At 52.0% G+C, this 26,925-nt stretch overlaps 10 protein-coding genes across 10 annotated transcripts; 7 read left to right on the top strand and 3 right to left on the bottom strand.

Moving 5' to 3' along the window:
* Positions 1–621: 621 nt before the first annotated feature.
* PMZ80_001469 (uncharacterized protein) lies at positions 622–1,624 on the top strand (the record flags this gene model as incomplete). The annotated part of the gene is made up of 2 exons (XM_064869912.1): positions 622–697; positions 750–1,624. 2 exons carry the CDS (start codon positions 622–624, stop codon positions 1,622–1,624), a joined length of 951 nt encoding a protein of 316 aa, XP_064735409.1.
* Positions 1,625–1,842: 218 nt separating this feature from the next.
* MSS1 (mitochondrial splicing system protein) lies at positions 1,843–4,014 on the top strand (the record flags this gene model as incomplete). Its single annotated transcript, XM_064869911.1, has 2 exons — positions 1,843–1,849; positions 2,057–4,014. 2 exons carry the CDS (start codon positions 1,843–1,845, stop codon positions 4,012–4,014), a joined length of 1,965 nt encoding a protein of 654 aa, XP_064735408.1.
* A 6,015-nt stretch (positions 4,015–10,029) lies between these two features.
* PMZ80_001467 (uncharacterized protein) lies at positions 10,030–10,713 on the top strand (the record flags this gene model as incomplete). The annotated part of the gene is made up of 1 exon (XM_064869910.1): positions 10,030–10,713. The coding sequence occupies one exon, from the start codon at positions 10,030–10,032 to the stop codon at positions 10,711–10,713; it is 684 nt and encodes a 227-aa protein (XP_064735407.1).
* A 1,778-nt stretch (positions 10,714–12,491) lies between these two features.
* Positions 12,492–13,133, top strand: PMZ80_001466 (uncharacterized protein; the record flags this gene model as incomplete). Its single annotated transcript, XM_064869909.1, has 1 exon — positions 12,492–13,133. The coding sequence occupies one exon, from the start codon at positions 12,492–12,494 to the stop codon at positions 13,131–13,133; it is 642 nt and encodes a 213-aa protein (XP_064735406.1).
* A 192-nt stretch (positions 13,134–13,325) lies between these two features.
* Positions 13,326–15,221, bottom strand: PMZ80_001465 (uncharacterized protein; the record flags this gene model as incomplete). The annotated part of the gene is made up of 1 exon (XM_064869908.1): positions 13,326–15,221. One exon carries the CDS (start codon positions 15,219–15,221, stop codon positions 13,326–13,328), a length of 1,896 nt encoding a protein of 631 aa, XP_064735405.1.
* A 655-nt stretch (positions 15,222–15,876) lies between these two features.
* On the top strand, positions 15,877–17,541 carry PMZ80_001464 (uncharacterized protein; the record flags this gene model as incomplete). The annotated part of the gene is made up of 1 exon (XM_064869907.1): positions 15,877–17,541. One exon carries the CDS (start codon positions 15,877–15,879, stop codon positions 17,539–17,541), a length of 1,665 nt encoding a protein of 554 aa, XP_064735404.1.
* A 243-nt stretch (positions 17,542–17,784) lies between these two features.
* On the bottom strand, positions 17,785–18,459 carry PMZ80_001463 (uncharacterized protein; the record flags this gene model as incomplete). Its single annotated transcript, XM_064869906.1, has 2 exons — positions 17,785–17,791; positions 17,849–18,459. The coding sequence occupies 2 exons, from the start codon at positions 18,457–18,459 to the stop codon at positions 17,785–17,787; spliced, it is 618 nt and encodes a 205-aa protein (XP_064735403.1).
* A 1,172-nt stretch (positions 18,460–19,631) lies between these two features.
* PMZ80_001462 (uncharacterized protein) lies at positions 19,632–20,380 on the top strand (the record flags this gene model as incomplete). Its single annotated transcript, XM_064869905.1, has 2 exons — positions 19,632–20,323; positions 20,374–20,380. The coding sequence occupies 2 exons, from the start codon at positions 19,632–19,634 to the stop codon at positions 20,378–20,380; spliced, it is 699 nt and encodes a 232-aa protein (XP_064735402.1).
* An 824-nt stretch (positions 20,381–21,204) lies between these two features.
* PMZ80_001461 (uncharacterized protein) lies at positions 21,205–25,546 on the bottom strand (the record flags this gene model as incomplete). The annotated part of the gene is made up of 2 exons (XM_064869904.1): positions 21,205–21,587; positions 21,688–25,546. 2 exons carry the CDS (start codon positions 25,544–25,546, stop codon positions 21,205–21,207), a joined length of 4,242 nt encoding a protein of 1,413 aa, XP_064735401.1.
* Positions 25,547–26,022: 476 nt separating this feature from the next.
* RPL26A (60S ribosomal protein L26A) lies at positions 26,023–26,539 on the top strand (the record flags this gene model as incomplete). The annotated part of the gene is made up of 3 exons (XM_064869903.1): positions 26,023–26,041; positions 26,091–26,203; positions 26,255–26,539. The coding sequence occupies 3 exons, from the start codon at positions 26,023–26,025 to the stop codon at positions 26,537–26,539; spliced, it is 417 nt and encodes a 138-aa protein (XP_064735400.1).
* Between the last annotated feature and the right edge of the window lie 386 nt (positions 26,540–26,925).

Raw genomic sequence — 26,925 nt, 5'->3', positions numbered from 1 at the left:
GTACTGTAGGTGCGGCCGCAAAGTGGCGCCAAAGGGGACCAAGCCCTACGCCAGTGGGGACCCAACAATCTTTTCCAGCCAAGAAGCGGCTGGACCCTCTCGCTTCTTGCGCTAAGTATTTCTAAGCGGTCCAGTCTTTTGGCCTGATGAGCGCCTAGTGATCCACAATACAAGCCCGCTAGCGGCCGCATCGCGCTCAAACTCGTGAGAGGATGAGGGTGAAACTCCACCTTGCTTACCTAAAAGACTTCCTACTCTGCAAGACCCTGAAGAAGAACCTAGACGTGCCGGCATCACTTGCAGAACGACAACCACGACTTGGTACCAGATCCCGTTGATGACAAACAATATCGGCCGCATGTGTGCTGATAGTGGGCCATATGGGCCCTTGCCAACAAGTGCATTGCAAAGGAGTGTATGGATGGAGGTGCTCACGTATGCACCACGACTCCAACCAGCACAACCGCAGAGTTTAGCACCCAGGATCAACCGTCGTCCGGCTGGCGACATGAATATATAAAGTCTAGTCCTCCCTTTGGAATAACTTCGATCAACATTCAGACAGCTCAAAGCAACACAGAAGACCAAAGCACAACCTCACAACTATACCGCACGATCATCATGGCCAACTTCTCCAAAGCGAGCACAGGCGCCGACGTCGTCAAAGCCTTCAGCCAGAATGTGTCTGGGAAGACGAGTAAGTGACCTTGTCCGGCAATTCATCCATTTTTCCTAACCCAGGGTAACAGTTGTCATCACCGGAGCCAGTGTGAAAGGCATAGGAGCCCAGACAGTTATGGACCTTGCTAAAGGGGGCCCGGCCCAAATTCTGCTGCTTGCCCGCACAGCCGCAAAGGTTCAGCCTGTTATCGATGAGATCGCTAAGATTAGCTCGTCCACCAAAACATCCTTTATACCTGTCTCACTCGACGACGTCGACTCGGTCCGAACCGCTGCTGCCGAAATCTCCAAGCAATTGACAAACGGGAAGATCGACATTCTCATCAACAATGCTGGCACTATGGGTCTTCCATTCACCAAGACTTCACTAGGCATCGAGGCACAATTTGCAACGAACCATATCGGCCACTTCGTGCTCACCCAAAAGCTTATGCCATTGCTGAAGGCTGCCGGCAAAGATAGTCGAGTGATCAACATTACAAGTGACGGCTATAGCATATGCCCATTCAGACCAGACAACGTCAACTTCGATGATGGCAAATCCTACGACCCCATGAGTGGTTATGGCCAATCCAAGACTGCGAACATCTTGTTCACCAAGGGCCTCGCCAAGCGTGGTGTCATGTCCTTTGCGGTCCACCCTGGTGTCATCTTCGGTACTAGTCTTATCGAGAGCTTGGATATGAGTCTCTTCTCCACCATGGACGAGGTCACTAAACGAAACACTGGGCGTGGATTTGTGATGGGTGAGCCAGTGAGTATCGAGCAGGGTGCTGCGACGACTATTCGGGCTGCCCTTGATCCCGAGCTCGTAGGAAACAGTGGAAGCTATATGGCGGAATGTCAGGTGGCGGATGTGCAAGACTACGCGAAGGACGATGACATGGTTGAGAAGTTGTGGAGTCTTAGTGAGAAATTGGTCGGTGAGAAGTTCGAGATCTAAATGTACATACTGTTGAGGTCAGCGCGTCCTGCAAAGATAGAAACCATGGCATTCGAGCAATACAATAGATCATGACTGCCTACAGTACCTCCATCCCCTCAAGCTTACAACCAGTCCCATCACTTCACGTGACTTCGCGATCCGTAGGAATAGATTCGGAGATTTCGTGACAGTCTTTCCTCTTTGCTCGTACTTCCGCATCTATACACTGCAGCTGCATGCACCGTCTACAGCTTTGTAGAGGCGCGCTGAGATGCAAACTCTATCACAATAATTCCCTGTCTCGAAGGAGCTTCCGCGCTCTTTCCAAGACCACACACCAAAATGCTACGACCACGACCACCATAACCGCTCACCACCTGCGGTTCAAACCCCATCCTCCAACCCATCAGCACCCCAAACGCACATTCCACAATGCAACAACAACCCCAGAAGACACAATCTACGCACTCTCCACCGCCCCCGGCCGCGCCGCAATAGCCATAATCCGCATCTCAGGCCCCGCATGTCTCCCCATCTACACAGCCCTATGTCCCAACCGCCCACCCCCAAAACCACGAACCGCAACACTCCGTCGTCTCACGCATCCAACGAACCCCAGCGAAGTCCTCGATACAGCACTACTCCTCTACCTCCCCGCCCCACACACCGCAACAGGCGAAGACATCCTCGAACTCCACGTCCACGGTGGACCCGCAATAGTCCGCGGTGTATTGGATGCGATCCCACGGTGCGCAGCCACAAAGGCGGATTTAGACACAGCTGGAAAAGACGCACATGGTTACGGACACGGACGTGGACACACCACCCGCCCCGCCACCCCCGGCGAATTCACCAAACGCGCCTTCTACAATAACATCCTCGATCTCACCGAAGTAGAAGCCCTAGGCGAAACCCTCGCCGCCGAAACCGAACAACAGCGCCGTCTCGCGCTCTCCGGCTCCTCCTCAACCCTAACAACACGCTACGAACACTGGCGTTCCCTCCTCCTCTACGCCCGCGGCGAACTCGAGGCCCTAATCGATTTCAGCGAGGATCAGCACTTCGATGAGTCACCGTCACAACTCCTCTCTGGCACGGCGACGCAGGTAGCTGAGCTGGTGTCGCAGATAAAATTACATGTTCTGAATGCGGGACGTGGCGAGTTGTTAAGGAGTGGGATTGTCGTTGCGCTGCTTGGGGCGCCGAACGCGGGGAAGAGTAGTTTGTTGAACCGGGTTGTTGGACGGGAGGCGGCGATTGTGAGTGGGGAGGAGGGGACGACAAGGGATATTGTTGATGTGAGTGTTGATTTGGGGGGTTGGCTTGTGAGGTTGGGGGATATGGCGGGGGTGAGGGCAGGTTTACAACCTACGGGTGCAACGGAGCAGACCAGAGATGTGAATGGTTCAGTTTCAGCCGTGGGAGAAATCGAGCAAGAAGGGATCCGCCGTGCGCGAGAACGAGCACTACAGTCTGATCTGGTTATTGTGCTTATTTCGTTGAGACCCACGGCCACCGGCACTGTATCCCTCGATCTCAACGACGAACTCCTCAGCGCAGTTCGCGAATGTCGGCTCGCAGGAAAAGAAATGCTCTTCGCGCTCAATAAGATTGATTTACTTCACGCTCAGACAGCCTCAACCAAAACGAGTCTGTCGCGATTACTGAGCCAACTCATACAAACCTTCCCGGAGACGGACGCAAACGATGTATTCTGTCTGTCCTGCCGAGATGCAGATTCTTCAAACGCAGATGAACCAGATGCGGGCGGACTGCAGACGTTCATGGCTGGACTGACGAGGAAGTTCAGCGCTATGACTTCTGCTGCTGCTGGTTTGGACGGGACCCAGACGAATGTGAGTATGAGTCCGGCTGAGGCGCAAAGTTATTGGACGGCGAGTCTAAGCGTTACCCATCGGCAGAGTCAGTATTTGAGGGAGTGTCTGGTGCATTTAGAGGATTTTCTGGAGACGAGTGGACATGCGATTGCGCCGTCTGTGAAAGAGGAGCAGGAGCTAGAGACTGAAACGGTCTTGAGCACACAGCACAGTCACGATTCTGCTGCTTCGAAGTCAGGCTTCTTTGATACCGAAGATACCTCTTCGCCCAGCATGAGCCATAAGCCGCAAGATGCGAGATACCACATCGACAACCACGATGATTCGGTTGGCGAACGCGAACACAACGCGCCACAGGTCTTGACTTCACCCTCCAACGGCACCACAATACCATACAGCTGGGCCGACACATCAAACAACACAGCCGACATGGAAGAAATCGACATAGTCACAGCAGCAGAACACCTCCGCGCTGCAGCAGACTGCCTCGCGAAACTGACCGGCCGAGGTGACGGTGTGAGTTCCGGTGCTGATGTGGAGGATGTGCTGGGTGTTGTGTTTGAGAAGTAAGTCTGCTTTTCCTTTCGCGTCTGCATCTGTTTTGTTCTCCGTTCGTCTTGCCTCGCAGTGGTCGAGGTTCGCTCCCCGGGCGCCACTTAGCCTGGCTGTTTTCGATCGTTGCAAGTCCCAAAGACGTCTGCCGGTATCGGCAAGTACTGCACCTCAGAATTTTCTCATCGCTGCATGGCAGACTATCAAAGATAGATGCCTTAGTCACCTCAGAATTCGAGATCTATTTTTGTCACCGTTTTCCAAAAGTGGCTTAGCTCGGTTGTCCCTGCGGGACGCAGCCTGCATGGCATGCAGCAGGGGTTGTGTATCATGGAACTCGCCTGTGCTTCTGAAGAGGTCTGCTGCTTATGGGTTCGCGTTGACGAAATTCATTGCGCAAGCAGATCATAGACAACTGCATTGTCGTCGAAGCGAATTGTGATATTCCGGTCCCAAGATGGAAGTTGTCCTTTGTGGTCTTACGAAGCCAGAAATTATGGGGCCAAGATGCAGTCACGATGTCCACCGTCGACGAGATCACTGGTGCGGCGAGCGGATATATCCCGCTGTCAACATGCAGAGTCATGCTTATGGACGACTGCAGGGCGGTTCAAGCGAACCTTAACTCGACGACGAAGTGTCGAGGCTCAGTCCTGCAGTCGGGGAAGCCTGATGATGGTTCTCCCGCTGTCTGCAGAGTGTCAGGGGATGCACTTGTTGCGAGAATCGCAGGAGGCTTCCTTTCAGTGCTGGAGGCCCGAGCAGCGATCAACGGCACTGTACACGACAGTGCCTCAAAGCCTAGTCACAATAGCTATCGGCGATGGCGGTGGTCGTCATGCCACGCCATGGGGCATACCACGATTCGCCTATCCGTCCTTAGGACTCGCTAGCCCTGAAGCACAGAGGAAGATGTGCCCTGGAGGACAGCTTCGCCATGCTTTGTTTCGCTTGCTGTTCCGACGACTTTGCCTGCTGATACACATGAATTGAGGATGGCCAAGCTGACTTCTGATATCGCAGGTTCTGTGTTGGCAAATGATCTTCGTTGATGAACGGCCTCTCTACAGTTGTCGACCGAGTTGGGCTGCATGGTGTCGTACCTGGCTTGGTGGCAGCATTATGGGAAGTTCATCTTGGGCTTGCGATAGCTAAGCATAGCGACAGTGTGACCACTTTGTTCTATGCAAATACAATACTCATGTTGGCCAAGTGTCTTCTCTTGCTCCAGTCGCACAGTTGCTGTCGGATCTGAAAACGGCCACATGGCCCCTTGCCAATGCTGCTCGAAACTTCGTGGATGTGCGTCCTCGCGAAGTCTTTATGGACTTTCAGTCAGTGGTGTTCCAGAGGTTCCGTCCAAGTGCTTGCCGCTCTGGTCAGAGGCGGCCAGACCGGATGCCTTCTGTGGCACGGTCTGCTTTCTTCTGGGACTCGATGTGCGGTCAGGGAGTCCGGTGCATTTGTCGACTGAGGTGTTCCGCCGATTATCTTCGACAGAGTGATGGGCTGTAAAGCTGTTCAGTGAAGATCATGGGCTGCATGTCAAGTGGAACAGCCTGCTTATAAGATTTGTATCGGTCGCTCGATGATTCCAGGGTGGGAATACATCTATTGATCGGAGGTGAAGCCCAGGTAAGCCTCGTCAAGTCCTGTGCACAGTCAGCCGCTACGATCTGGTCTAATGGAATCTAATGGAGAAGGTGGCAGAAGCAGTGGGCGGTCAAGAACAGCAGTCGAAGTTTTTGACTTCACGGCTTGCCGCTGTGGCAGGTGCCATCTTGTTTAGCAGAAAATCGTATGCAGGTGCTTTGCGGACTCAATCGCAGAAGCGGGGATGGTTCTGTGCCTGTCATGTCAGTGTTCTTTCTGGTCTGGTCGTAGTTGCCATCATATGTAAATTTGAGGCTAGGTCGGGAGTATGCTTAAGCACGTTTCGGAACTCGATAAAGTTGTAGCGCAAGTATTGAAATTCAGCTAGCTAGTAAATGATGATACAGTAATCCTGTCCGTTCCAACTCCCTTCCTGGCCATTTCCAACTCCGTTTCGGCAAGTGATGCCTTCTGTCTATATCTATGTCTATAGGTATCTTGTCTATGTTGTCTTGGTACAAGCGAGTGTCGTAATTGTTTGACCATCAAGGTCTGTATTGGTGTTGGTACATGCTGTCCGGCCGCGTTTCTTGACACAGTATTGGTACAGTGATGCTTCTTGCTCGCTCAGGTCTTGCTGAGAGATGAATCCAAAGGAGTGTGGTAGATTAGAGTCCATCGAGGAGTCTCTGATCCGGTCGGATGTGGATCCAGCTGTTTTGATTTTGATGTGTGTTGTACATATTATGTTGAGCGCTGCTCGTGGGTGAATGGTGTTGGTACAGATTATGATGACCCGGTATACTGAAATGGAAAACTCCGATGCTGAAAATGCTGAAAATGCTGAAAGATGAACGCCGTTGCTATGCTGTAATGCTGGAAAATGCTGAGATGCTGATTGACGCCGCCGCTTGCTATGCTGGAACAGATGGATCATCAGAGTGGGAGAGCGAATATGCAGACCTGGTCGATCACATTGCAAGATCCCTCAACAGGTCGTGTTGATCTTAGTTGTAACCGCCGCGGCCAGCGTTAGCCGGCAAATTGTACCCTCCGCGACCGAAATTGAGGCCAGTATCCATGGGTTGCTCAATTTGAAGACCGGCATTGGCCGATTCCCTACCCAAGTTGACGTTGGACTGTTGAGATTGCAAGCTGGTTGAGGCTGGCATGTTGTATCCTCCGCGACCGGCTGCCATTCCTACTGATATACTGGTGATTGCTGAGAAGCTAGATCGGATATTTGTTGTATTGACTTGATTAGTCCTTCCTGCCTGATAGAGAGAAGAAACTGAACAAATGAAATAAGGAAATAGGTTGGATAACAGATAGACAGCTAGGAGATGGGGTCGATTCTGAGCAAATCGCTCGAGTCGATCAGACAAAAGAAATGGTGCTTGACTTGTCGATAGTGAGGCTGGAGAATGAGATCGTAGACTTCACCCAAAACAAGTGTAGATTTATTGGTTGATCGAACTTCGAGTTCAGGAACAACAAAAGGAGACTTTGTAGGAAATTCGTCTGTGCGTCCTCGTAATTTGGAATATTTGGGTTGTCGTTGTTATCGTTGTCGTCGCTGTGTTCTGTTTTGAAACAAGTCTAAGCACTGCTGAGAGTATTGAACAGTAAAGAAAAGCAAATGTCTTGGAAAGAGTTGTATTTGGTTAGTTTGTGTGATGGAGGAAGGATCATGGCTTGAGACAAGGCCCGGGATGAGTATCTATATAGATGATTGTTGTATGTCTGTGAGGCTTTGCGCAGCACAGATGGATCGATATTGCAACTGGCTAAGTTACCGGAGAATTCGAAAGGTAGCACGAATGTGAGTGGTCCATGGAGGGTGGACTTTTCCCTCGTTGCATTGCTGACAAGTTCAAACAGAAGCGAAGAAGTGTCGAAGCTGGAAAGTTATTTTGGGGCCAATTCCGTGAGCCGGACAACTTGTCAGCCAGAATTTCTGCAGTCATCGTGCATTGGACTAAAGCCAACAGAGTAGAGAAACGGTGTAGGTGAATTTGGAGAGAGTTCTTGGAAGTCGGCTGTGGTGATTTGGGTGTTGAGTCAGGCGACCTAAGCGTAGGGCTAGGGAGCCGAGCAGTGCCAGCAAAGTGGAAAGGATGCGACATTGGCGGATAGCCGAAAAGCATACCCTTGGCATATCTGGGAATAGCTCAAAGCCAGAACGGGACAGCGAAGCTCTCTCATAGGTCAAAGTCTCCAGAATGGGAAATAAGGCTGCACTCTTTCCGTAAAAGCTAAACCGTCCATGGATACTGTGGGGACGCGGACGTGCATGGGTTGAGATGAGTTAGTCAGAGGACAGCAACTTCGAACCTCGATATCGAGTAGAGGCGCAGTTGCTCTTGAGTCAACGATCATGAACATGAAACAGTATGACAGACGTCTCCTGTCTGGCGAACCACATCGCTGCCAGCCATATCCGAATGATCGATGGTGAGTGAGCTACCAGATATCGCAGGTGTCGTTCACCGGAGTTGCACAGTATCAGTCAATACTGGCCTCGCGTGTCGTTTGATATGTCACGCAGGTCGATCCAAAAACTGCAAGGCTCAATCGTGCATGGCCTAAGGCTATCCAAGAAAAGAAACAATACCACCGACTGCCAAACTTGATCTGTCGCTGTAGACATGCGGAGAGGCTACAGGACTTGAGGTATCATTCGCGTCAGCGTTTGACGGAGGACCTCTGCACAAACACACCGACAGACGGAATTCCTGATATGGTGGAATGATGCGCTTAGGGCACCACCGCGTACAGCCCAAAGGTTGAAAACGAAAGAGAGAGCAAAAAGTCTCGGGCGGAAAAACTCTATTGCGGTAGCCGGAAGGACTTTAAAACTCGTTCCACGTGCTCCATAGCTCCTCCCTCGTGCATCGAGGGTTCACGAAAAGTCCCTGCTTTCTCGAGTATGACTCCCTGACTGCGACCTCTACACAGACTATGATGAAATACGTTCTAAGCACTTGTACTTTCGAGCTGAGTACTATCGTCGACCCTGCAAGCTATGACGGCCCCAGAGGCTCGAGACTGACATAGCCAACGTGGCATGTAGCATGCGTTCAGTCACTAAGTTTCCACGAATTCACGAATTCCAGGTTCGCTTTATGTGTGAGTGCTTACAGGAGCGTCGTTCTTGCATTCATTGAGCTCCTATCGCAATGGCTCTCGAGTGAGGCCAGAGTGTTCAACAGTCGGACGCAACTTTACAGCTCTAAAGACTCTTGGAGAATCCGCTGGACTACATGGAGATCAAGGTCTTTTGCTTCAGATGTCCCGCGAAGCCAAGACATCTGATCTGCAATGTTCCGCTTCTGACAACTGCTGTCTGTGACGAGCCATCTGTCACCTCACCGACCACTGCTTGTGGGTTCTCAGAACTTGAGGCCGTCGTCGAGGTCAATACCATCATCCCCTCATCGACGTCTGCAATGGCGCGAGTGAACATCGTTATCAAAATGCACCCTATTGAGGACATTCTTTGGCTCTCGAGGCTCGATCAGGAGTGCCCATAACAAATTCGACGATCTAGCGGATTGGAACAACTGTCTCTAGGATTTTTCTGCCAATTCGTTCACAAGAAAGACTCCTACGTTCAGACATACGTTGTGTATGCTTTTGGTCCAGGCCTGGGACTTTTCGTCGAGCGCTATGCATGAATCTTGAAAGTACACTCGAGGTGGTATTGACCAAATCACCAAGGCTGTAATCCGCATTTCTGCCCCAGAAGGCTGTGTGAGAAATGCCCATGCTCATGGCTATGTAGACAAATATCCCTCGAGGAAAGGACTATATGAGTATCAGGTTGCACCTCAAAATGCTAGTTTCCTTCATTCCTCCTGCCGACAATCATCAACGTTGATGATTATGTCTTCTTGAGTTGGCTCATCATGTCTGGCTCGGGCCAGAAGACGGTTGTTGCGGCCCGCCCGCCAGCTCCCCGCAAGGCAAGCTAGGCAATAGGCAGCCTCTTCACCCACTTCTATCACAACAGGTTTACGATAATTCTACGGCAAGCACACGACACATCAGTGACTTCATTGACGTGAGCTTTCCAAACAGTGTGTAATAGGTATCGGGTGTGAGAGCTACTTGGGCATGGACAGATGTTTGATTGGTGCTCAGCAAGCGCCGGCTGGACCTTTTGCCCGCCGGGGAACGCCTAGAAGGCGTACTCGGTGCACTTCGCCACATTTCAGCTGCAGGGATGCTGCATGGCGAGCGTCTTCGAAGTGTCGCATAAAACCTCGAGTCCCCTCTACTTAGCTGTAACACCGTGCCATTATACAAGAGCTCAGCCTACCTCTCTATCGAGCTTTCTCTGCCCATTCCTTCGCTTTTCAGCGTCATTCTGAGCTTCACTGTAAACTTCATTCCTGCCAGAATCGTATCGTGCGCCTGCCGCGTAGCACAGAACTCACCATGACCTCCATGGACCCTCGAGCTGCCCACGGCGTGATGTCGCCGCCCGCAACCGGCAAGATGACCCCGACGTACCTGCAACCTCATGTCGCTGCGTCGCCGGTGAGGTCACAAGTCTCCTCGCCGATGCCACGAGCAGACAACCAAATGGCTATGTTCCAGCCCGGCTTTCAGTACGACTCACCCGCTCCAATGCAAGTTTCACCATACCCGACACCGTCGTCGCAGAGCACACTGGTTGCACCAGCCGGTTTTGACCCAGTACAATGGGCTCAGTTCCAAGAATTTCAACGAATGCAGCAGCAGCAGGCGTTTACACAGCCTCCGTCGAACATGCCTCCTCCTACCCCCTTCCAGCCTCAAATGCCTCAATATGCGCCACAACCACCCCAAAGGGATTCAGGCTACGGCTCAGGCATGTACGAGAACCTTGGACAAACACATGGCCTGCCAGGCCAGCACACTCAGGCTTCCAATACGCGCCCAGGTCACACGTATGGCAAGGTCACTGCTAAAGGCAATGCTCGTATAATTCGAGGCAATGCAAGAGATTCTACTCGTCCTATCATGAACGAGAGACAACATCAATATAGCGAAGCCGAAGTCGATGGTGATGCAGACATGTTCGATGGCGATGTCACCACAGAACAGATGAGAGAGTTTTATCTTCGAAGACAGATATGAATACCCGAGGGCATAGGTCGCGGAGCAGGAACACCGCAGGCAAAAGACATAATGTCCGCCTGAAACAAGGATGACGATTTGATGAATGATGATGATGGATGCAAATGGTTTGGACACATACGCGAATGATACCCTTTAGCAGAAGATGTACAATAAGATGCGAAGATGATACAGTTGCTCGTAAGCTGTGTTTATCCGTACATATAACCGATACATGGATAAGATTTCAGTTCCAGATGAAGTCCACTACTGCATCTGAAGCAGATCTGACTCTATATATCTGCCTCAGGTATCGATGACTTGCTTGACCGTGTCTTCTAGATTTCTTGATATCATTGCTCCTGCCTACATACATCAACTTTCGCACAGGTTGCATTGATGCTTACCGCAATGCAAAGACCTTACGGCCCTGCCGAAGGAACCTTCAAGATGAGCATCTGTTTTCGTTCACTTACACGTTAGGGCCAGCTGAACATAAACCTCCCATCGAAGTTCACCGTGCCATCGCTTGCCTCGCGTGCTTTCAAGCAAGCGCTATTCCGCATTCAATCATCATCACATCATACTGCGCAAACAGTCGTCGACATAATGCTGCCATTATCTCGATGCAATTGAGAGTCCCCGTGTAAGTTCTGGGGCGTGGCACCCTAGAGTGTCAAAACGAGTACGACGACAAGCCGGTCTTTCCAAAATTCCACGATATTCTGCGGGTAGACCTAGCCTAGCCGATCAGCTGCTCGCGGCAGACGATTCTGGTATGAAAGCCCGGTGGGAACGAGTCGCGAACAGACTCTCTCTGTGTGGCTTGTCTACTGTCCTTTTGCACATCCTGCCAGAATGGAGGGACGCCGCCGCAGCCATAAAAGAGCGCCGTCAAACAACGGCTACTGTCTGACCCTTTGAACGCCGAAGCTTGCTTCAGGCGAGGCATCAGCTGCGAGCAGATGTCTTGGCTACATTTGTACCGCCAAGTACCATAAAGAGGCCGCGACCCGGTCTCGTTAACGATGGACTAATGCAGCTAGATCACTTACACCAATCAAGAATGTCTGCAAGTTGGGCACGAACACACGGAAGTCTTGTCGCATCCAGATGTTGTCATCGCATGCAGTTGCAGCCAGAACTCGATCAACAATGCTGGCTCGATTTTGGCCTTGCAATGAAACGGTGCTCAAAGCACTCGTGGGTAGCCTCCATGGCGGCTCGTGCTTCGATGCGTGCTTCTCCAGCAGTCAAGCCACCAGGATTGGTTTATGAACCGAGGTATGCATCACATCTACAAAGAGCACTTGACAACAATAGACGGTGAGATATGTTGCCTTGTAGGCTAGCCAATAATTTGTGGACCAAAGAAGTGTGCCGTCAGCCAAGTAGCTCAAAACGACAACTCCTGGGGTAGGAGGTCCATGTGAACAGGCCAGACCAAGAACTAGAGTGCTCTTTACAACATCTAATTGGCACCGTTGACGCTACATATCGCAGGTTAGTCCTTGCCAACCCCGCTTACGCATGACCATGTGCTTTGCCTTCAGATATGCGACCGCCTTATTTCGCTAGAACTTCACCTACGTGCCACTTCATAACCAGTGCAAATCCGCGTGCTTGTCTTACTGAAACTTCCAGCGACCTTGCCAACCTCTCTTTGCGACCATTCGGCGTTCTAACATCATCACTCAGCGAGCACACCTCACACAACCTTGTCAGCTTGCTTGTATCAGCACTATTGTTTTCACAGAGCTGGGCTCCACGGAATATCTCTCAAGAACAGAAGCATAACAATGGACAATCAATATCCACTCGCCGCCAATTTCCATGGCAATCCCACACCTGTACAGTCCCGGGCAGCGTCATTCAAACAAGATGGCATGGTGCCTGCCGAGCAAAGGATGATGTCGCGCCAATCAACCTTCTCGAGCACGTCCTCTAGTAATGGCAGCGGCCAGTGGGAAGCCATGGTCATGCAAATGATGCAACAAAACCCGCAACTCATGGCCGAATTCGCGCAAAGGATGGCAGGAGCGTTTCAACCACCTGTCGGTTATCCACCACAAGTCCAAGCTCAAGCTCCGCCATCCGTTGCTTCTCCACCTCCAACGCCAGCTGCACAGCCAGCTCAAACCTCGACGCCACAACCTGAACCGGAGACTACAGGTCACACATATGGGGAGACCATCATCATGGGTGACGCGAGGGTTATGCAGGGTGACTTACATGACGGTGACGTCCCACCCAAGAAGGCGAGGAAGCATCTTTACAAGAAAACGATCATGCAGAAGCAGAACAAAGCAAACTTGTTTCAAGGTGATTCCACTACCAAGAGGATGAAGGACTCCGGATTTTGGGACCGGTCCACTGGGGGCATGGGACAAGGATCGCGTCATCAGGGAGATCAGTTTCAGGACGAGCCAGAGGAGATGTGAGGCCAGTGCGAGAGAAGAGAGGAAGTTGGCTGGGCACAGGAGGGAGTGGATGCACATCACGAATGTTTAGAGGCGCACGTTGCGGCTTTACGATGATGACTTACGACTTATGACATAGCCCTGTCTTTTTAGCTCTTGTACTTAGAACAAATCGATCTTCATTGATAATCATCAGGTCTGCTGTGTATCACCTCAGTGCGGATGATCATGACTCCGCGCTCTGTAAAGTCCTTCCCTCCCTCCTACCCTCTTCTCCTGCTCAACTTCCTCCTGAGCCACAGCCGCCATCTCAGACACCCCACCCTCCACGGGCGGCTCCTTCCGCGTTGCATCTCCTGCCCCTGACTCCGCTACGCCCTCCTCAACTTTCCCACCCCTCCTCGTCTCTCTTTCCTGCTGCTTTCTCGCCTCCCTCACCCTCCTCTCCTCCCTCCACCCCATCCCAAACCACAGATTTAACCAAACCAACGGACTCCCCACAAGCAACACAAGCGCCAAAAACGTAAACGTCCACCCCCTCCCCATCCCTTCAACCATAGGCACAACCACCCCCGTCGCCCCCGCCCCCAGCAAACACCTCACAAGATTATTCGCCGCCGTCGCCGTCGCCGGCCGTCTCGGATAAAAGTCCACCAACAACGTACTCGTCACATTAAACGCAATCGTCATACTAAAACTCGCAAAGAACAACACGACTAATATCGCCGCCAACGGCCCCTCAAAATCCAACACCCACCCAAAGATAATCGTCATCGCACACGCGAAGTACGTAGCCGGCAGTGCGATCTCAAGACGTGCGCGTTCGATGGGGAAGGTACTCAAATCTTGGTCTCGGCCCTTACGCACCTGCACGTTCAGCTTGCGACACCAGCGGGCGAAGTTGCGGTCCAGGAGTTGCCCGTTTATTAGGGCGGCGAGCATGGAGCCGAAGCCGAAGGGGATGTAGGAGAGGCCGATTTGAAGGTCGTTGAAGTGGTAGATTCGGGCGAATTGGGAGGGGATTATGGCTGTTATGTCGTAGAAGGCGGCAAAGACGAGGGCGTTGTAGATTAGGAGGAGGCCTGTTTGTTTGTCGAGGATGATTTTTAGGCTGGCGAGGGGGTTGGGGAAGCGGAGTTTGGTTTTGCCGCTTTGTGCAGTGGGGGGTGTGGTTGCGTCGGTTGGTGTATCGTTGTCGTGGCTGCCGGCCTTTCGGATGGCGAGGTAGTTCATGAGAGACATGTTCCAGCCTTTGGGTGGGATTGAGCCATTGCCGACTTGACTCCGGGCAGTTTCGGGGAAGAAAATGAGAAAGATGATCATGAAGGTGCCAGCGAAGATAGTGAGGAACCAGAAGATGGAACGCCAGCCGAGAAACTGTGCTAGAACACCGCCGAGGACTGGACCAACTGCTGGACCAAGAAGGGAGCCTGCAGTGACGAAGCCCATGTATGTACCTCGCTCAGCTGGGGTAGCAAGGTCTGCTACGACAGCACTGCTCATGGCTATCGTGGCACTGCTGCCGGTGGATTGCAGACACCGAAGGACGAACAGGGCTGCATAGCTGTCTTGTAGTGCGAGACCGATGTTGGCGGCTATGTAGATGACGAAACAGACTGTGTATGCTGGTCGACGGCCCATGGTATCTGCTAGACTGCCGATGAAGGCCGGTGCTAATCCTTGGAAGATCATGTAGGACGTCAAGGTGAGGTTGATCAGAGTGATGGAGACATTGAGGTCTGCTGCTAGGGAGTTCAGTGCCGGAAAGTAGATGTTTGCCGATACTGGAGAAAAGAAGCCTGCCCAGGAGGCCATGAAGACTATGAATTTCTTCTGGCCTGGGGTGAAGATAGAATGTGGTGGTGCATTTGATGCTGTCGTATTCGTCCGCTGTACAGCAGGAGATGCTTGAGAAGGTACATCTTGGGCTGTGGCGACCTTCTCGAGGTCGGTGCGGTCTTGGGAGTTAGTCGATGAACTCGACAAGGCGTCGGTGCTTGAAGTAAGTGATTCTGGACTGTCAGCCTCGCCAGTGCTGGCCGGCCTTGCTACCGTCCGGGTGGCTGGCCCATCAGCTCTTGGCTCCTGAGATCCACTGTCCTTGGCCATGGCCTATGGTATTGAAGTGTCCTGGATCACTTGGCATATCATGCTGAGCAGGGCGAAATTAGCATAAGCTTCTCATGATGGACACGACTAAAAGGCACATGGACAGTGTGGTGAGCGACGATTTCGGCATGGATAACAGATATGGTCAGACATCACGGCGACTCTGATGCTTCACCGTGAGAGGAAAGAAATCTTCGACATCATGATTGGCGGAAGGACATTTTAGCAGAGGCTATATCCGCAGATGATCTCCCTTTTGCCTCGCTTAGGCCATAAAAGACTCTGTCTGATTGGATTCCAGACGGCTGCGAAATACATTTTGAGCATAGACGCACGCGATCATGCCGATTAGCCGGTGTTAGAAAATACGGAATTCGTGGTCGTCACCCACCGGAAAAGCGAAGTGGCCGCCAGACCTGCCTAAATTTGTGCTTGTAGCGGCCATTCGGCTTTTCCGGTGGGTGGTCGTGAACAGAGAAGAGACGAACTCGCACCCGCGATCTCCGGTCCCGCTACCGATTCTAGGCGTTGACGGACCGATATTCGGGCGACGCGTTCCGGAACCACTTTACGCGTGACTGACTATCGAGCATTGTTTACATCCTCACCCTCTTCCCTCGGCGATCCTACAAATGCAATGATAAAGCATGTCTGAATGCCTGATGGATACAGCGGTGCAATCCAGGTCCAGCGTGGATCTGCGAAGCAGGTCGAGAATGTGAGGGATCAAGCTGAACGTCTGCACGGCAGGCGCCAGCCTACAGCTCCCAAAGATGTGAGGAAGGAGGCCGGTCGGCCAGCCAGAGGAAGCAAGAGCAATGCGGTTGTTACCGCCGCTCCTTCCAAAGCATCGGAAACTGCAAAGAGGCACATCGCATATGGCAGGCATGACTCAACTTCGACTTCCGCCACAACGAGAGTCATAGAGGAAGCAGCCCAGCAACATCCGAAACGCAATCACAACCCAGCGCCCCACACCTCCACGTCCACAAGCTCAACCACAACCACCCCATCAACCAACCTAACCTTCTACCCAGTCTACACCCACACCGCCTCACCCACCTCCTTCACCTGGGTAAAACTAACCGCCTACCACATCCACCACACCCTCACCCACCAACCAAATTACCTCCACAGCTGGCTTACCGATCGCTCCTCCAGCAATAACATCCACGCCCGCGACGCCCCCCAACTCCTCTTCTACAAGAACCACCCCATCCAGTTCGTACAGGTAATCGGCGTGGTAGTCAGTATCGAGGAGTACTTCGAGAAGTTCTGGTTGTTTACGGTGGACGATAGTAGTGGGGTGACTGTTGATGTTGTGTGTCGGAAGCCGGATAAAAACACCAACAACACCAACAACAAACAGGTGGGGCATAAATTGAGGGCGCAGGGAAGCGGGAATAAAGATGAAGATAAGGATGAGAACGAAGAAGAAACAGAAATAATCCGCCTATCCTCCCAAGTCGCAACCGAAGTCCACATCGGGGCCGTAGTACAGGTCAAGGGTGTAATCACATTGTTCCACCGCAGAAGACAAGTACAAGTCGCGCCCGCACATTCGACTAGCATAACCGGACACCCTCGAAGTACAAGGCAGGAACACCCTCAACCACCCCCTTCACAGCCAACCCGCCAACTCACATTGCAGCGTCTATCCATAATCCCCTCCACAACCAAAGAAATCGCCCTCATAGCCTCACGCACACACTTCTACAACGCCGTCCTCAATAAACCGTGGGTTCTAACACCCAAAGAACAGGCTAAACTCCATCGAGCGGCCCTCGGCGAGCTCGAGCATAAACGGAAGAAAGTGCGGAGACAGGCGGAGAATAAGAGGGATGTTGAAAATGAAGAGGCGAGAGATGCAGAGGACATTTTGAGGGGGTGGGTGGAGGAGGAGAAGATGAGGGAGGAGGAGGCGGAACGGGCGAGGAGGGGTGGGGTGGAGGTTATGGAAGGGGTTAGGTTGAGGAAGATGGTTATAGAAAGTGGTCCGAGGCAGGTACCAAGGGCCATGAAGGTACACGAGCCGCGGGTAGCAGAAGTCCAGCGAGAGGATCATGCAAAGAAGCAGAAGCGGAAGGCTAGGGAGGATGATACCAAGCAAGCGCCCAAAGAAGTGAGGGTCATTGAGCCCCATGGACTAGATATGCATGGAGAGGAGCCGGTCAAGAAGCAGAAGAGGAAGAAGAGGCAGTCACTTGCCCAAGCACCGGATGTCACTTCTCATGTATCCGGTATACAAGATGACACAAGCCTGAGTTTTGGTGCTGATGATGGCGAAAAGTCAGCATTGCTCCGAGCTGCGTTTGGCTAAGTAGGTTGTTGCACGGTAGGTAGGCGCAGGATTGGGGTTTATCTTGGTTTCGGAATTGCAAAATGCTCGCTTGATTGATGGATTGACTTTACAAGTATACCGTTGCCCACGAACGCCCGCTATCTTATGATTCAACCATCTTACACGACCACGAGCAAGTGATATTCGCACCACCACTCGATACGATACCCTCCATATCTCGACGGCTCGATCCAATTCGTGTTATCATCCAGACCTAGTTGCTTACGCCCTACGTCAGTTAGCATTCACTGAAAGGCTAAGAAAAACAGGACAGGGGAAAACTCACATCAGCGCCAGCGTCAAATCACCATGTATATGCGCCTTCAACTCAATCTCAATATCCAGATTCAACTCGATCCTCAACTTCAACCCATCCTGGTCCATCGGATCCGCCCCATTCGCCCCATCAAGCTTCGCATCAACACCCTGCGTCGTATTGTACGGCTGCGACGGTGGCGGTCCCTGCCACGGTATCTCGCCACGCATCATCTTCGCGTATGTGACGGGGCCCATCATACCCTGAGAGGCAGGCTTAATCCAGTCGAATGGTTGTGTTTCGGTCGTGTCTCGTGTCTCGGGGTTGGTGAGCCATTGGGATTTCGGCTTGTAGCCTTGTTGTACCCATTCGTCGATTTCCTCGTCGGCTTCTTCTTCTTCTTGTTCGGGCTGTTCTTGGACGGCGGCCATGGATTGGGCTTTGGATTTGCCGGCTGATGCTTGTCCTTTTGCTCCGGGCTTCTGACGCTGATTCTGGCGGCGACGACGGCGTGATGCTGAGCGAGATCTTGATTCGTAGCCTTGATCTGGGTCTGAGTTTGCTCTTTCTGGGGCGGGTGGTCTGGATTTGGACTTTGACTGAGCTCGAGATTTGCTGGGTGTGCCTTCTTGGTCGGCCATGTTGAAGACTGTACGCTGTGTTGATTTGTGACTATGGTGTGATGATGGTGAGATTCTTCAACGTGCAGTATGTAAACTAGCAGCTAGGTCAGTAGTATCGGAATATCAAATTCAGGTCAAAGGAACAAAGCAGGGTGAAGCAGTACATCTCGGCTACGGCGTACAGAGTACGACATCATCGTGGCAAGGGTGTTCTTCGTGGGTGCTCTTCATGCCCGCCCAACAGATAAAGCAGCATGACCGGAAGTACCTCTAAGGAGACGGCTTTAGTGTCTGATCCTGGACGGTATCAGGATGTCCCTTGACCTTGGCATAATCCTGGTTTATAGTGGAGTGTGAATGCGTGGCATGCAAGCTAAGAGTCGGAGAAAGCTGTGGCTGTTGACCGTTTGTGACGCCATCTCGAAGCTTGGCCCGGTTTCATGCCTGAAGTTCTGGGCTTTAGCTCGAATTCATCGGCCATGCTTGCTACTCCCCAGTCAGTTGTGGCTAACAACTGAGACTCACCCAGAGCCTCCTTTTCTCAATATCGACTTCACACTTTTCGTTCATTTCTGAGTATACTGTGCCATCGTGTGAGGCAAAGCGGCAGGGCTCTTGACACCATCCTGTTCCGCATTAAACCTAGTGTTGTGTGAGCACAACGATCGTTGACGAGCTGTCGGCTTTGCAAGATCCCTGGTCCCTGTAACTTGTCGCTTCCACTCGTCCTTGGCCTCGTTTCAATGCAGCTTTTCCTGCCATGATCCTGGTCTCCTCAGCCACATTGTCACTCGTGATCGACGATATGCTTTTCTCCGACTTGCTCACCGAGTTTCATCAAGTGGCTGGTCACACTTGTGCCACGACATCTGAGGATACCTGCCACGAAACATGCCATCACCCCTGTCAACATCTCCAGAGTCCGTTCCAAATTCCCTGCTGTGTCCTGCTTCAAGAAGTAAAAGCAGCGACATGGAGCGTCATGTCATACCACATTTGGAGACATCGCGTGAAGCTTTTCGAGTTCCGTCCTGTTTCGCGTGCAACTTCTGACGTTGAGCACGAGGTATCCTGCATCTTACCGATTCTTGATCTTGCTCCATTGTATACCCTACCTCTGACATAGGTCGAGTATTCCCTTCGTTGAACAATATCCGTCGTCATCTCATTCTTAACAAGTTCCTTTCAAGATGTCCGAGCAAGAGGCCCAGAAAACCACAGAAGAATCTCAAATTGGTGCTAACGCTGACGCTGCCGGATCAGCTTCAGCTTCAGGAAGCGCAGGCCTCAACGCATCAAGCAAGAAGACCGAAGAAAAGAAAAAGCCCAAGAAGTTGGGTCAGAAGCAACAGGCGAACGGTGAAGTACAAGAAACGCCAGAATCGACACCACAGAAGAACATGGACAATAGATCTCAGTCCCGCAAGCCCAGCCAATCTCGAGGCCGAGGTCGACAGGGCAGTCAGCCACCGTCAGATACAGACAGCGCATATCGCAGTGATACCTCGCAGAAGCCGAAGCGTCAGCGTCAACGAAACAGGAACAAGCAACAGGTCCAGGAACAGGACGAGGGTCAAGGTGGTGGTGGCAGCCCGCTTGACTCTATCGACGAGGTTGGCGACACTGTCAGCGGTGCGGCAGATGGTGCTCAAGACTTGGTAAAGAACACTGCCGGTGGTGCTCTGAAGAAGCCGCATGAGGCGGTCGGCGGCCTTCTCAAGAGTGGTGGAGGGAAGAAGGATGCCCAGAAGGGTGGAGAGGGAGAGGAGGAGGAGGGAGGAAAGGAGGATAACGAACAGCTAAGGCTGAGATTGGACCTGAATCTCGATATTGAGGTGCAGCTGAAGGCTAAGATCCATGGTGATTTGACGATTGGGTTACTGTAAGTCGAACACGTAGCTGCGTCTGGAGCAATAACTAACATGATCACAGGAACTAATGTCGTTTAATCATGAGCCTCGGCTGTGGTAGCCCGAATCTCATCTATCCTGTGTGAGGGACAACAGCTGCAAGTTGAGCAGCAATTCAGCACACTTGGGCACTTGGGTGATGTTTGGCCCTGCGCTATGCGCGTGTGAGTGAGTCTGCCACCAGCACACCAGTGCAGCTTGGAGCAAAGGCGTCTAGATAGTGTACGAATTTATGTCGGCGAATGCAAGTGGTACATACCTTTCCTACCGAGCCGTCACATTTATCAGTTCTCTTTGCCATATGCGAGCAGTGAGATATACTGCGAAATTCATCGTTGAGACTGGCTGTTCGTTGACTCAGTTGTATTGCAAAGCGTACGACATTCCAACCAAAGAGGACAAAAGAAATGTGACATATCAATAGTGATGGCGAGCTCGAGTTGGGTCGGAAGAATAAAATTGAAATCATGCGTAAGCAGATTCGACGACGAAAAGTAAACGCCAGGAAATGGTTGATGCCAGATGGCAGGCACTCAAGTCATTGGCATGAGGAAGGTACGAGCGGCAAGCCTATTTATTCTTGCAACAGCTTTGGCAAGTACGACCGCCAGCAATTCATGCCAGTGAGGATTTTGGATAACGCTGTAACGCATGTATTCTGGGTATCGAGTATCTGTTCCGCTGTGCAACATTCATACGCTCTTGTGTAATAGCACAAAGCCAGTTCTTCTTTGACCAACTGCCTGCTCCACGTAGCTCCCAGTTAGGTCTGAACCTATTACGCAGGATCCTGATCTGAATTGTCGACCAGCTCTTGCGACCTCACTCACATCTCACATGGTAGGATCTGTCGTCACTCGCTAAGCGCGACGACCCTCCTGATCCCAGGATTCTGTATGAATAACCTTCTCATCTCTTCATTGATCAAAGTACATCCACCTCTATCAATACCTGGCCCGATCTTTTTCTTTCTCTCTGCCATGGCTCTTAGTACTTCTTTGCTCGCTTCTCGACTGATCGGGTTGATGTTGTGGGCCTTCATGTATGCTGCAAAGTCCTTCTTCTCACTCTTCTGCTTGTCGGTGTAGGCATGCGAGGACAGTCGTGGGTCAGGGACTTCGGTAAGGTGTACGGCGTCGGCTGGATAGGCATTGTCGTCGTTTAGGAGTGGGGTAACGATCTGCTTCTGTTTGTTGGAGGTATAAGCTTCGCGGTCCTGCTGGATCACTTGCGGGTCTAATGGTGAAGGTGTTAATTTTTGCCAACGCAGATCACAAACATTCTCCAATATGAGCCTGCGCTCCTGTTGACTCTGCTGCAGACTAGCTGTGCTTACCAACATGCTGCGTAGACGGCCCATCGCCCCAGTTCATACCAATAGGTGTGATATGGTCTCGCTCAATGTGCTTCAACCAATCTTCCCAGTGATCGAACGCCTTGGTCGTGATCCAATCGCCATTGTCATCTTGCTTGAGGAATTTGCATTTCTTCCACCAGCAGGTATAACCCCCACTGACGACATCTTCTGTGCCAAGGCGATGGACACGACCAATGTGTTTTCTCAAGGTATCGAGGTTGTGTAGCACGGTTGAGCATTTCTTCCATTTGCACTTGAATTTGTCTTTGCCTGATGGGGTGGGATCGCGCACTGGAACGTTGATCTTGACGCCTGACGTGGCTAGAGCGGCTTGGTTCTTGAGCCCGCCCAGCGATGGGTATTTGTTCTTCGAACCTGGTGGTCGGCCACGACGCTTCTGAGTGGGCGTATCGTCCATGGCTGGCTTCTCTACTGACGCGGGAGTTCTCGAATCTGAAAGCAGTGGTGGAGGTCTGGTAGGATCAAACGTCGCTGGCGTAGCGTGTTCGTCAGAAGCAAGTAACGAGTGACACAAACCCGAAGGTTTCTTAAGCCTTGCGGGTTGCGACTGAAGTGACGGTGATTGTTCCTGCGCAGCCTGCTTCAAGTTGCTGATTGGAGAGGGGGCGGACAAAGCACGCTTTTCCTGATCGGGATGACACGTTTTATCGATAAGACTGGCACGCGATTTCTGCTTCCTTGGCAGGCGTTCTCCCATCTTGAAGCGAGGCCTGGTCGCAGGGATGTCGACCAATTCGACTTTCGGCACCGCCGGTCCACCTGGGTCGATTTCATCCCACTCGAAGGTGCTCACATCAGACTCCAGTTCAATGTACTTGCCCAGCATGCCAGCCAGATGCACATTGAGTGGCCGTTCCTCTGGATGTCGTCCTGATGCGATGAGAATATCACGCGCCACTGTCTTCGGGTCGTAGTATTGCTTCTTCAACGCCTCGTTCTTGTTGAGTGTCCGAGCCAACACCAGCCGACCTGTTTTACTTTCGGCAAACGAGTCCTGCTTCTTCACGTTATTGCTGTAGCCCTGTGAATTGAAGTGCATTGGCTGAGTTGGCGGCGGCGCATACCAACCCGTTGGTGGAGGCGCGTATTGTTGCATTTGAGGCGGTTGCCCCTGTTTCTGGAATGCTTGGATTGGGTTGTCTTCCATCTCAACGTCCGAATCTGGTCCATCCAACCTGGGGTGCTTGTCAGGCACGACGTAGTTGTCATCATCTCCGAGCTCCGTGAGGTCAATCAGCTCCGAAAAGTCACGCTTCCGAGCTGCTGCTTCCTTCGACCCGGGTGGCGGCTCAGGTCGGGCGGGATGTTTTGGCTTCGGAGTTTTGTACGTTGCCGAAGGTGGTGCATACCCTTGTTGGGGTGGGTAAAGGACTCCCTGTCCGTAAGCGGGGCCTGGTGGTGGTTGAGCTGGTATGAAATGTCCTTGAGGTGGTGGCGGATACTGCGGCTGATATCCGGGCGGTGGAACTCCATACTGCCCAGGGGGTGGTGGATAGGAGAAATTCTGGGCGAATGGAGGCAACTGGGGCGGCTGACTATTTACTGGTGCGGCCGCAGCTGACTGTGTAGTCTTCGATGGAGTACCAGAATGTGGCGCTGGCGTCGGCGTCTTGAGATCCGGAACACTATTCAGAAGCTCTCTCGCAAAATGACCCCGATGAAATTTTAGACCTCGCTGCTCAAGTAGTTCACACAAGGTGATGTACGAAGGATTGTTTTCCAGCATCTTCTTCAGGTCTTCCTCGGAGAGTTCGATATTGGCATTTTCCGGATTTGCTTTCAACGCTCGTAGAGCTGTGCTAGTCAAGGCATTGCGTTTTTCCAACGGCCAAACAGTCCCAAGGTTCTGCTTTGGTGTAGCTCCTTCTGTAGGCGTACCATTCTCGGCAGAAAAGGTGAAAGCCCCTGCTAAAGCAGCTGGTGTAGTCTGAGCCTTTTTAGAGGACCGGGGACGCTTTGATCCTGACGCAGGTGTTGATACAGGGGCAGTAGTTGAAGCAGGATCTGGTGCTGACGGAGAAGCAGCAGTGCTTTCTACGCCATCGCCAGGGCCTTCCGCTTGGTCTTTATCCCTCTTATTGTATTTGTTAGGCCGAATCCTGCGTTCTGCTGGAAATCTACCCATATCTGGTAGACCTTCCGGGTTGTTCTCTACAACGACCGGATATCCATTGAGATGCAGTTTCTCGCCGTCAGGGCCCATCCTCGCAGATTTTCTGCGGCGGGAGGAGGCAGCCTTCTCTTGCGCTTCGTCCGACTGAGGCGTTGGCTGAGGCGTGGATGTCGGCTGACCTGCACCAGACATCCCAGGTAGAGACTGCTGGGCAAGTTGAGGAGATGGTGATTGCACCGAGGCTGCCGATGCCGAAGATCCTGGCTGGCGCATGTCCGACCACAGTTTCTTAAACAAAGATGGATCCTTACTCTGAAATGCTTTCATCTTCTCCATCATAGCCTTCATCTCGGCGGCCATTGCTTCTTCTGTACTCGCAGGCGCAGCAGCAACAGCGGCAGCAGCGGGGGCTTTCCGCTTTTTTGTGGAAGCAAACTTAGCTGCAGCTTGTCGCTTTTGCGCCTCTGCTTCCTCCTGCTGTTTCTTCTTCGAGGCATCCTCCTCGGCTTGTTTCCGCCGTTCTGCTTCAGCTTTGGCCTCCTCGTCCGCTTTCTGCTTAGCTTCGGCTGCAGCTCGCTCCGCTTCTAGTCGCTTCCTTTCCCGTTCCCTCTGGTAAGGATCAAATATTGCAGTCGGATCGATGAACGTCGGAGCGGAGCTTTGTACGTCCTCGCTGTCGGCATAAGTACTTGACTCGGCTTCCTGAGCCGAAGTCACGAGATTAGCAATGCTCCCGGTCTGCTGAATGTTGCGACGCGGCGGTGCCGGAGGCTGTCGGTGCTGTGTGATTTGGCTAACGTTTGTGCCAGATTGTCTCGAAGAACTGTTCGTCGGTGTCGATTGAGACTGTCTAGTGCTGACTTGATAGTTAGAGGGAGTATTGTAATTGCTGTAAGTTGACTGTGACTGTTGCGGCTGCTGATTTGACGAATACTGCTGAGAACTATTTGTATTCGCTGTTTGTGGCGATGCTGTGCGTCGTGGAAATGACTGAGCAGCAGCTCTGACGTTTGCCATACTGGGCGACGTGTTAGCGGCTGCGCTTTGCGGCTGGTTTGAGTAGCGGCGATTAACTGCACCAGCAAGGGCAGCCGCGGCATTAACGGCGAGCTGCTGACTTGAACTGGATGAGGTAGAAGCTTGCTGCTGCATGGGATATGACGTCGAAGATGATGGTGGGTTGACAGAATAACGGGACGGGGTGTCGACTGGTGATCGGACGCGGTTCTGCTGCTGTTGCGATGGTTGCGACATGGCTCCGTATGACTGAGCACTTCGCGATGTATTAGATCGCGCATTCGCAGACTCCAGCCCAGATGCGTATGCTAAACTGCTGAGACCTTCTGCGTTGCTTTGCGGTTGAGTCTGTGCAGCATTGTTTCTGCCATAATAGTTCTGGGAGTAGGCATCGTTCAGTGATTGATCTTGATTATCATATGCGCTTCCTCTTTGATAGCCGTAATTCGTGCCTGTTTGATATGTCTCGTTGCTCGACTCCATCCCGCCACTGGTCGCGTATGGAGGCTGTCCAGAGTAGCCATAGCCAGATGACCCATATGACACGGGCTGCTGCGCGTTGCCCTGTCCCGTCATCGAGGTTGGGTACATCTGGTTGTTCGAGCTCCGGTTGGAAGGATATGCGTTACTGCTGCAGGATTTCTGACCCGATGAGCCATAGTAATTCGACAGGGATGCGTACGACATCGTTCTGCGCAGTCGAGGTAGGTGCTCTAGTATCTCAATGCGACTTCTGCTTGTAGTCCGTGCCACGGGCCCCAAGAATCGTGTTCTTGCCGATCGCTCTCATCATTTATCAGCGTCGCATCCTTGACCGAATTTGAATGTGAGTGTCTAAGCTTTGGCAGCGACTAGATTATCCAAAATGACGCGCGACGACCGTGTGATCTGGACTGAAGGTCATCAATGTAGTGACAGCTTAAATTCACTCGGGCGTTCTGCTACTCACCCGCACCTGCCTACGCGATCTGAGATGGAGTTTGCCCCATTTGCTTTCTGAGCCTAGCGTCTGCCAAGCACTTTTCCAAGGCTGGCAGCTCAGCCGAGCCCACACTGCGCTGCGTCGGAAACTGCGATCTACGGCCTGAACTTTTGACGAAATCTCAGAATTTGCGACTATTCAATCTCGACGTCCACCTCGATCACTACTAACATCCAGCACAATGGTCAAAACCGCAAGTGGTAAGAACCTGACGAAGATCCACGATGACAACGATCTGACTAGTTCCAGGCCTCGCGTCTTCGAGACGCAAGTCTCGCAAAGCCCACTTCAGCGCTCCCTCCCACGAGCGACGAGTGATCATGAGCGCTCCTCTGTCTAAGGAACTCAGAGAAAAGCACGGTGTATGAAGAACTCATTGAGACATCCACTCCAAACTTGCTTACACCTTCCAGGTTCGAAGCATCCCCATTCGCAAGGACGACGAAGTCACCGTTGTTCGAGGTTCGCAGAAAGGCCGCGAAGGCAAGATCACCTCTGTCTACCGATTGAAGTACCTCGTCCACATCGAGCGAGTCTCGAGAGAGAAGTCAAACGGCCAGTCAGTGCCGATCGGCATTCACCCAAGCAAAGTCGTTGTTACCAAGCTACACCTCGACAAGGACCGAGAGAACATCCTTTCCAGAGTCAGCAAGGGTCGTGAGCAGACCAAGGAGCAACGAGCCAAGAAGGACGAATAGATGCTTGAAGAGTAAGGCAACACAAACATACCCATGGTGTTGGTCGATGATGGTCAATTTTCATGAAAGCGAGATACCACGCCCTGCTGCTCTCAGCACACAATGTGCTTGAGACCCAGCAGATGATCTCTTACGAATGAAGAAAACATTTCACCAACACTGTCGGCTTTATGCCGCCCTACAACTGCTTGTCTTGTACGAGCATCTGCGGACGGGGCCGCAGCACTCCCTTTCCTTCCCTACACGATCCGCAATTATCTTGCCAATATTATCTACTTGCCAACCTTTGTCTAGTGGTTTGTCAAGTTATACGGTTGGCATACAATGACCCAACATGTTTCCCTTATTTGCTTTACAGCACTTGAATCGAAGCATGCTCACCGGCA

The sequence above is a fragment of the Knufia obscura genome, assembly GCF_036327395.1.
Source record: "Knufia obscura strain CCFEE 5817 isolate CBS 148926 chromosome Unknown scaffold_1, whole genome shotgun sequence".
Lineage (NCBI taxonomy): Eukaryota > Fungi > Ascomycota > Eurotiomycetes > Chaetothyriales > Trichomeriaceae > Knufia > Knufia obscura.
This window is presented reverse-complemented; position numbering and strand designations above follow the sequence as displayed.